This window comes from Nicotiana sylvestris, chromosome 8 (genome assembly GCF_000393655.2).
Source record: "Nicotiana sylvestris chromosome 8, ASM39365v2, whole genome shotgun sequence".
NCBI lineage: Eukaryota > Viridiplantae > Streptophyta > Magnoliopsida > Solanales > Solanaceae > Nicotiana > Nicotiana sylvestris.
The window spans coordinates 205,141,499-205,152,149 of NC_091064.1; the positions used below are offsets into that span (position 1 = coordinate 205,141,499).

Genomic DNA, 10,651 nt, shown 5'->3' on the forward strand with positions numbered 1-10,651 from the left:
CCTACATGCAAAATGCGACATATTTTTGTATTTTTTATTAATTTAGCGAATAAACACGCACAGACAAATACAAATAATTCTTCAAAATATCACAAAATTGCACACCAAAGAAAAATCATTTTATTTTTGAATTTTTTGGGAGTAATTCTCATATAGGGCAAAAATCACGTGCTTACAGCTGCCCCTCTTTGCCCGGATTCCACAAATGTTCCCCATGCTTTGATTAAAATAACATCATGCTGGAAATGACCAAATGACCCATACGCCCTTGACTAAATACAACATGTAGCACATAGGATGCCGAAAGATTGTCTATTATTTTCAGGTTGCTTGTCCTAGACGGACCCAACCCCTATGTTGAGTCCCCTAAGTCAAATGCACATGATGCAAATAAACGTTCCTACTAGGGATCCGGCATGTGGCTTTGTTATACTAGGTTCAAAAAACCTGGGTCGGTGTTCTAGACAGTGTACCCGAGCGGACAACTCGAGCTGAGGAAGGAGCTCCTTTCCGGGAACCAAAAGGCCAGCCGGCTTAGAAACTTTCCGAGGCTCTTTTATTCAGGGTATGACACTAACAGAATAGGGAGTCTCAACCAGTAAGCACATCCCCGGAGGTAAGAAGAGAAGGGTTTCGGCACAGTTTATATACAATTCAGATAATATCAAAGCGGTAAAAGACAACATTTAGTATGTTATGTCAAAACATGCAATATATATCGGATAATAAAGCCAAATATAACAATTATTCTAAGCTTGAATCCTTGAGCCCTGAACCAGTGGTTCTGGGTTTAATTTCCAGCAGCGGTTTTGTCATACTGGGTTTATAACCTGGGTATACGTTCTAGACTGTGTACCCGAGCGGACAGCTCGAGCCGAGGGGGGGCAGCGTACCGGGAATACAGAAGCTTCACCGGCTTAGCAACTTGTCCGAACCTCGTTCTAAATTGGGATTTGACACTATACAGAAAAGAAGTCGTACGAAGTACACCCTTCTTCATGATTCAGAAGACTCAGAAAGGATATGGGTTTCGGCACAGTTTATATACAGTTCAAATAATATCAAAGCGGTAAAAGCAGCATTTAACACATTAGGCTCAAACATGTAAAAATCAGATAATAGATAAAGCCAAATAATAACAATTATTTTAAGCTCGAATTCTTAACCCTGAACCAGTGGTTCTGGGATATATCCCCAGTGGAGTCGCCAGAGCTGTCACACCTCCTTTTTCCGCACGAGGGGGCGCAGGGGAGTTTTTTCCAATTAAAGGACAATCGAAACGGGATTGGTTTAATTATTTCAGAGTCGCCACTTGGGAGATTTAGGGTGTCCCAAGTCACCAATTTTAATCCCGAATCGAGGAAAATAATGACTCTATATTACAGTCTGCGTACCAGAAATCTAGATAAGGAATTCTGTTAACCCGGGAGAAGGTGTTAGGCATTCCCGAGTTCCGTGGTTCTAGCACGGTCGCTCAACTGTTATATTTGGCTTATTTATCTGATTTTTAATACAATATGAACTTATGTGCAAATTTATCTTTTAACCGCTTTATTATTATTGTTTTTACCAGAATGTGAACATCGCTTAAAACACGTCTTTGGACTGCGCCACATGAAATGCACCCACAATCCGGAACGCATTTTATTTGACGTTTTGAGATTTGGATTTGGGTCACATGAAATGCACACCCGAGTTTAAGAAAATAGATTATTAAACACGCGCCTAAAGAGACTATCGTGTTATTATTTTGGGAAGGCCGTGAAATTCGCTAAACGGCCCTCCTGAATTCTAAGTAATTTAAAACAAGTATTTACTGAGGGCCCCGCAATTCGTGTTGTTATTCGGCGAGGCTCATCTCATTCTTATTTTTTAAAAGATTTGCAACGTCATGGAAATGCATCTCGGGCCACGCCATAATCAATATACCCGTGATTAGAGACGCATTTCGAGTCCGTTGAGATTTAGATTTGGGTCACATAAATGTGCACCCGAGTTTAGGAAAATTAAATTATTTAAAGGCGCGCCTAGAGCAACTAGCGCATTATTATTTTGGGTAAGGCCGTGAAATTGGCTATCGACCCGTCCCGGAATCTAAGTATTTAATATATACATTTAGAGGGCCCCGCAGCTTGTGCGTTTTTTTTCGAGGCTCGTCTCATTTTTATTAAAGGCAAGCCTAAAAATAATTAAGATTTTCTACCCATGACGTCATCTGAGGTTAAATGAAAACAACGATTCTAATAAATAATAATATCCATGGTAAAAAAAAACGATTCAACCAAGATGACTCGCAAACCGTTCATACATTCTCACATTCACTTTAAACACGCAGTAACTATCCATAAAAATAAACATTTTTTAACAAAACAACAAGATTTCATTGTCGACATTCATCAATATCAAATACTCTCATTTGCCTTGAATCATAACATGCGAAACGAACAAAATGAAACAAGGGACGAAGAACACCAACCTTCGAACCTCGACAATCCTAGAACGACAAACAGTGCTTCCTACGGAACTCGAATCGGACTTCACCGAACAAGGAACAACAACGAAAACCCCGGAACAAACTCGACGAACCGGACCTCGACTCAACTTTTGGACTTTGGACTGGAACTCGACTCAACTTTTGGGCTTTGGACTGGAACTCGACCTCACTGACGGATTGTTTGGTCGACGACTGTGGAGCTCGCAACGGCAACAATGGCGGATTCAAGGAGGAGGAAGGCGATGGTTATGGCGGTGTTTGGACAGTGTCAAGGAGCTGGTTGTTGCTATATTTTTCTGGCGCGACGCCTGTGTACGTGAAGCTGCAGTTGGAGAGGTCGTTTGGGCAGTTGGCGACGGGGGGTGGTTGGACGAGATGGTGGTGCGAGGAGGACGACGAGCGAAGCAGCGACGGGGCTGGATGGGTCGTTCGGTGAGTTGAAGAAGAAGACGATGGCTAGGGGTCCGGTGATGGTGTCGATGGAGGAAGCTGGTCGTGGGGGGTGGCGATGCAGCGAGCAGCAGCTCGACGGAGCTGGTACGTGGGGGGTTACCGGTGGTTTTGGACGCGAGGGTTTTGGGGTCGTTGGTTATGGCGTTTGGACGGTGGGGTTGCGGGCAGCATAGTGGTGGTGTTGAGGTGGAGAGGGAGCTGGGGGAAGGTGACGGGGTAGGTGGTCGACGCTGGGGGAAGTCGGGATCGATTCCGTAGGGTTTGCTCTTTTTTCTTTAGGAAGAAGACGAGTACAGTACCCTCTCTCTCATTTTTCAAAAAAGCCCCCCTTTAAAAATGTGTTTTGTCCGTATTTTTGTAATACAATGCCCATGAAAATGAGCCCCACGCGTGATGGGTTTCGAGGCATATGTCCCCCACGCGTGGTGGGGTTCCCCACGTGTCCTGGACACGGTTTATTATGGGCTAGGTCCGAAAATTAGGCCTAAAACCGGGTAGTTTGAACCCGAATATTATTCTTTTGCCCGGACCCGAGAAATAGGAACACGTTGCTTAACTAGTCCTATGTAAGCAAAATAACTACCAAAAATAAGACTAGTATTTAAACAAAACTATATATATTTTTAAATATTTTTCAAGATTTTAAAATAGCTACAAAAATATTAATAAAACTATTTTTTTGTAATTTTCGTTTTTAAATATTAAGATAAAATATGAGGTAATATTTTTGTATTTTTCAAAGTTAAAAATGACTATAGAATATTAATAAAACTATTTTTTTTGTAATTTCGTTCTTTAATAAAGACAAAAATATGACGTAATATTTTTTGTATTTTTCAAAATTATAATGACTGCAAACATTAATAGAACTATATTTTTTGTAATTTTCGAATTTATATGAAGTACCAAAATAAAGTACAATTTTTGATTTTTTCAAGTTTATGAGGGATACATAAACTAAAATTTATATATATACTTTTTTTGTAATTTTTCTTTTTGCAACGAAATAAAGTAAAAATAGTTAAAATAGCTATACTAGACCCAATTTCACATATTCACACTAAAAATGTGAAAATTCTCGGGGAGGGTCAAAAATCACGTGCTTACAGCTGCCCCTCTTTGACTGGAAACACGAAGAGTTTTCCGACAAAGAACGACTAGCCGTGTTTTTGACCCGACCATTACTTGGACGGACTACACTTAAGGAAAGGGAGGGAATGTGACCGAGCCCTGGTATCTGAGCTGCCTACATATCCTTGGTTATACAGGAATCAGGCCACGTGTAGTTCGGAAATGAGAGAGATAGTGAAGTGTACCGAGGTGAAGAGCCGATCGAGGTGCCGTTCCGTTGAGGTTCCGGTCCGCGGTCCTGTCGTTACAACAAAAATGAAAACTGAAAAAGACTAACTAAGCAAGCTCTTTACCAAGCTTGTACCCCAACTTCTCATGTTCTTCAGTAAGAACGATCATATGATTGATAAGGGGTCCAACTAGAGAGTTTTCAGTGTCCAACTGTGTATCAATCATCTTCTTAAGATATTCAATAATTGCAGTTGGATCCATATTCTGATGTTTCCTCTGGAGTTCAGAACTCATAGAAGCGAGAATGATGTGTTTAATAACAAGGCATTCTTCCAAGTATTTCTGATAAACCTTGGTGCCTTGAACATCATTCTCTGGTAGGATTATCTTTGCAGGCTTATTAATCACATCAATGAGCTTTTCATGCATGATAACAATTCTCAAATTTCTATACCAGTCATCAAAGTTTGATCCTACCAACTTGTTGGTCTCAAGTATTTCGCGCAGTGATATAACAGACATATTGAGAAATCTAAAATATAGAAAAGAAAAGGCAATAATATAAGAACATATTTGCATATATCATAAAGACATGGACTTTTATCTAAATGATATTTCCACTAATTATTTTAAACTATTTACCCTCATTATAGTTTACGAAATCTTTATTTCTATTAGTGGAGTAAAGGAATCCTTTAACAATATGTATGAGCCCCTTGGAAGTCAAGTCGTTTCTCACATATATTTTAAAGGTAGGTACTCTTACCAATTGTATCCCCATACAATTTTCTTAAATAGCTCTATGTCAAATAGTCCCCTGGTAGTCAGGTCGATCCTATTGGCATAGTTGAGTTCAACCATCATGATAGCAAAGAACTTATTAAATTTTATACTCCCCCGGGTGGTCCAGACATCTAGTGTAAAATTGAATAATTCTTTCAATCCATACATCTAATGCAATAAATAATTTTAACACATTCTCGAACTATAAGTCTCCTGATAGTCAGGCCGCTCCTTATAAAAAAGAAATAAGTAAAATTATTTACCTTGATGGATAGCTCTATAATAAAATATCTTATATTTTATTATTTAAGAACTCAAATTTTAGTAGGAGGGAATTGTTACTAAAACAATTTTTAATAACATGAAGATCAAATCTTTTATAGCATGTGAATTTAGTTCAAGTTGTCTACGTGCTTAGTCCTAAAATAATTTACATCACATGTAATAAATAATTCAAAATTATATAATGAACAAGTACGTGACATAAAAACGAAATTCAACATCTTCTAACATGTTTATCTTATATATCACATATATCACAAAAATATAATCCATGCCAGAATATTATTATTAATTAACATATCATGAACTAATAACAATAGAATCATATAACCTATTATAGATTCCCGTCGTATCTAATACAAAATTTTAAATTCAAGTTATGAACTATCTCAATAGTCATATGAATACATATTTTATCCACAATAAAATAATACCAACATTCAAGCGATTTGACTATTGCACAAGACACATGTGTTATGGTTTGAACTCTTCAAATATAATATTAAAATATTTTGTAAATAAATTTTAGACACAATAAACCACGACACTGATACCACTGAAGGATCGCTTATAGGTGTTCGTAACACGCAACGGAAGACAATAACAATCCTAGGCAGATTTTTTTATGTTTAAAATTTATTTACAAGTCAATAGATCAGATCTAAGACGTACCTGGTGAAGAGAGTCTCGTTTCAAAATTACCATGGTTAGCGGCACGTCGCGTACTAGAAAACACACAACCATGCTATTTTTAAGACGAACATGGCAATTATACTGAAATTCTAGAGCATTGCTCAAAAGAGCAAGCCAAAAGATGTCTCAGAAAAGCTTGATAAGGAATTTACACGTCTAGGGACGTCTGGGGTCTTTCAAACCTTCTTATTACAGATATTAAGGAGTAAAATGAGGGAAAGATTGATATTACGGTTGGTTCCCTTAATAATTAAGTGCGCTGCACATTGGGGAGGAGTGAATGGGAAAATACTTAACCGCATTCAGCAGTGGTGAAGTTAGGAATTTCTCCGACGGTATATTCAAATTTGAAAGAAGTGAAAAAAATTTCAACAAATGGTGTTTAATATGTGTTATATACCTCTAAAACATAATATTTTACCTATATATACAATGCAATTTTTCGACGAAGAGTCGTCATTGACCACCCTTATGACCATGTATGTGGCTTCGCCACTGGTACTAGATGTTTACACCAACTCAATAAATACATGACATATATCTTCGCAAACTTGATTATCACAAAATCATATTTACATCTTAGTTTATCATTAACGATAATAAATATTGTATGATTTGATATAAGCATCTAATGCAAATAAATTCTTATCGGAGTAGTACATGTATAGCGAAACAATACGTTCCTTATACTTGCATTTCTTTGCCAAAATATTTGGATTCATTTGCAAAAAAAAAAAATTGCATACGTAAGTAGTAATTATGACTTGTTAAGTCTCGTATACACTTGGTTCTAGCCTATAGGAGTATTCTATATGACGATTGCTTCTCTCTTGTTATTTTACCCATTTGGTAGTTAAAAATATCTTATTATTTGCTTAATGGTAAATGTGTTATGATTATTTACACAAGTTGATCTATATTGACACGAGTTTAATTTATATCGTTAGTGCATATTTTTCTTAAAATATGAAATTTGTAGCTTGAATAAAAAACAAATTATTTTTATAATATATATGTAAAGGAAATCTGATGATGTAAAAATTTCTTACCCGATAATGTATATAAATTATAATTGGTGAATTTTCGTGTGATTGTTGCAAATTAATTTGACCCGTCTCACATATTTGGCATAGAAAATCATGATTTTTTAAGGGTGGTCATCTTGATATGACTAGTTGTCAAAATGTTATTATGAAACAGCATATAAATTATTTTCCTCTACCATACAAGATTTAAGCGAAGGAAACTGGACTAATAACAACGAAATTAATGAGGAACCGATATATATTCATTTCGTCATAAGCTTTGCTTTTTTAAATTCAATGAGGGATTAAGACATAAGAGAAACTCTTCCTCGCTAAATTAGGTCATGTTGGACGTGTGTAAACAAAGTTCATGGAAAGTACAACAACAATAACAACGACCCAGTATAATCCCACAAGTGGGGTTTGGAGAGGGTAATATGTACGCAGACCTTACCCCTACCCCGAAGGATAGAGAGGCTGTTTCTAGGAGACCCTCGGAATATTATAAATAGTTGAATACTCTAATGGTGTGAGACCTTTTGGGGAACACTGTACGGTCTTGACCCAAAACGGATAATATTACACTATGTTAAAAGTATTTTTGGGCTATTTTAGCCGAAAAATAGGCGAATCATCTCCGGCTAATGCCTCACTTCAATTTTAGCCCGAAATTATAAGTTTATTTTTCTTTGGTTAATACTTTTCGAGGAACCGCTCCTCATTAATAATCTTTAGCCCAAATAGAAATACTAAAATAAATCAATTAAAAGAAAAAAGATGCCTGAGAAAACGCCCACACGAAATCTTGTTAGGTATTTCTCCAAATCAAGGCTCCCAATTCTTCTTTCCCGCACCACATTGGAACAGACGCCGGCAAAATCCAAATCAAGAATCTCAATAATTCAATTCTGTTGCCACCCTTTCTGGTGAATACAAAACAGAGGCTTTTGCAGTTTAATTTGCCACATTCCTATAAGTTCAGTTTTTTTTAAGCTTTTTGTGATTTTGCATGGAAAATTGGAAATCACTTTTCATTTTTTCCGTTTTGATCTGCTTCCCTATATGTATGTTTCTGACATCCTAAGTGTCCATGATGTTCCAAACAAAACATTTAGCATAGTCAACTCCCAACTGCTGCTTTTTCTCCTTTGCCATATTATGATATAAATATTGCTCGCAGCATTTAAATATTTGTCATGGAACCAAATTGCTCGGGAAGCCATTCTAAAGCAACTAGATTTCCTGAGTAACAAACTAGTAGCACTTCCTTTTTGTTTAAGCACTAATTTAGATTTAGAATGTGATTGTCCTCTTCCCATCTCATATTTCCTTCTTTTAAAATGAAATGGAAACCAAAAAAAAAAAAAAGGTTTCTAACTTGGATGATTCTCTCAATTATGATTTTCTAGCAGTATTTTTGCTGTTTTGCCTTAGTTGTAGCTAGTGGCTGTTAGCTGAAGTGAACTAGAATGAGCAAATTATGTTTTTAAGAAAGCCACCACAAGGTGCTCGGTATATGTCCTATGAGACTAAAGAAGGAATAACCGTGCCCAAACAAACAAAAACATGTACATCATAGTTAGAGAGGCATATGAATACTGCACAAAATCATACCAAGAAATATGGTATTTATTTCCAAAGGGCACAGTTCACACACACAATTGGCCGTACAAGAGCACTTTCCAACAATTAGCAATCCAAAAAAAAAAAAAACACAACCTTGCACCTAACGAGAAGTTTAATGCAGGAGATAAATCGAACATCACAAACTGCTAAATAAATGAAAATCAAAAACCAACTTCAGAAAGACAAAAAAAAGTCAGAAGCATTTAGGGACAAGTGAATCCCTTTGGAGCCTTCTTACTACAAACATTGAGCAGTAAGTTAAGGGAAATAGGGAGATTAAGGTTGATGCTCAAAATGTTAGCCTTAAGGGCAGTGCAAAGGCAGACAGCAGCCTCCAAGTCCACAAGATTCCCAATAAGACTGCAGCATGGTTTTACCGGGGGAGTTCCTAGGGTAACATTCAGCAAACCGTTAAGCACATTAGCGCAAACGCCTAGTTTTAAGGCATCAGTTGGGCATTTTCCACCTTGAGAAGAAGGAGGAGGGGGGCATGGCTTTGGCTTTGGTTTAGGTTTAGGGCCAGGGCCAGGGCAAGTGCTGCATGCACTCACTACTGTGAAGAAAACGATATTGAATACAAGAAAGAGGGCAAGTGACTTAGCCATCTTGATCTCAAAGCTAGTGCAAGAATAGTTAGCTAAAGAGATAACAGAGAAATGTTTTGAACTGAGATGATGAAGAATTAAAAGATCAATGGCTGGCTTTTATAAGCTGCGTGTATAAGGAGGGAGACAAAAGAATGATGAGAAAACATTTTTAAAACCATGTGTGTAAGCCCGGAATTTTAGCTGGCTAGAAGCATATTTTGGTAGATCTTGGAGGTATGTGAAGAAGGAATTAATTCTGGTTTCCATGTTCCATGTTGAGTTTCAATATTAAAATTCTAGTAATTGTTTTATCTCGTACCTTTATTGATGATATATTATTCATGCTGACAGTATAAAACATAATTATGTTATTGTAGTTTATCGCACACTAGCTAGACCCTTTAAAAAAAAAAAAAAAAAAAATTCACCCTAGCCCTAGTGTTTCTTGGGTGAAAATATCATAGATCAAAATATAGAGAGTACAAGTAGTGGTTATGGCCGTACCTCTTGATGCGAGCTACAAAGTGGCAAATGGATAAGAGTGTGCAGCAAGACTACATATTGGCCAGAAGTAGGATAACTCCCCTTTACATGGATGTATGAAATGAGCTTTCAAAAGGAGCAAAAAGGTGCAACACTTCGAATAATACTGATACTCTTTCCTTCTTAGTCAGTCCCAAAAGAATGATATCTTTCTCTATTTAGTAATAATTGTACTTTAACTTTCTTATCCTTAATGAGATGATTTCTAACCAAACAATTTTTTATGGATTATTTTAAACCACAAATTTCAAAAGTTTTCATTTATTTCTTAAATTTCGTGCCTAGTCAAATACCATTACATAAATTGGGGCAAAGGAAGTAAAGTTATATGCATAATCAACAATGAGATAACCTTTTTTGGGTCTATTTCTAAAGGTTGGTAAACCAATTTGAGCTTGCTAGAACCTACATGTCATGATTTTCATATAGGAGATTCATATTTGAACGTCAAAGTATGAAAGAAAATCCCCGTAATACAAGAATGCCAGAGCGTTACTCAATAGAAAACCAAAGGCAATCTGGGCAAACCTTCAAGGAAGGGTGAAGCCCTAGCCATCTAAGCTTAAATGATATTTTTAATTTGATATTGGCATACTATAGTTTAATAATCTAGTCAGGGGCTACACAAGAAAGAGCAAATGAAATCACCACAACTTTAATAAGATTAAAATTATTCTTCTCATGAATGTGCCAAAGATCCCTACGTCAAATTATTGTAGTTAGTAGTGTTTTCTTGTGTCTATACTCACTAAACTACTCTTGTTTATTTATTGAAAAAAATATTTCTATTGGAACCATCTCTTGTACCAAGTATAATTTAGAACATGGGAGCTTGATTCTGGTTGGATTATATTTGGCGATAT

General features: G+C 36.6%; 1 protein-coding gene across 1 annotated transcript; it reads right to left on the minus strand.

Annotated features, from left to right (window-relative positions):
- Window positions 1–8,643: 8,643 nt before the first annotated feature.
- Window positions 8,644–9,387, minus strand: LOC104231029 (14 kDa proline-rich protein DC2.15-like). The gene has a single exon (XM_009783950.2). The coding sequence runs from the start codon at window positions 9,261–9,263 to the stop codon at window positions 8,862–8,864; it is 402 nt and encodes a 133-aa protein (XP_009782252.1). The 5' UTR covers window positions 9,264–9,387; the 3' UTR covers window positions 8,644–8,861.
- Window positions 9,388–10,651: the final 1,264 nt, after the last annotated feature.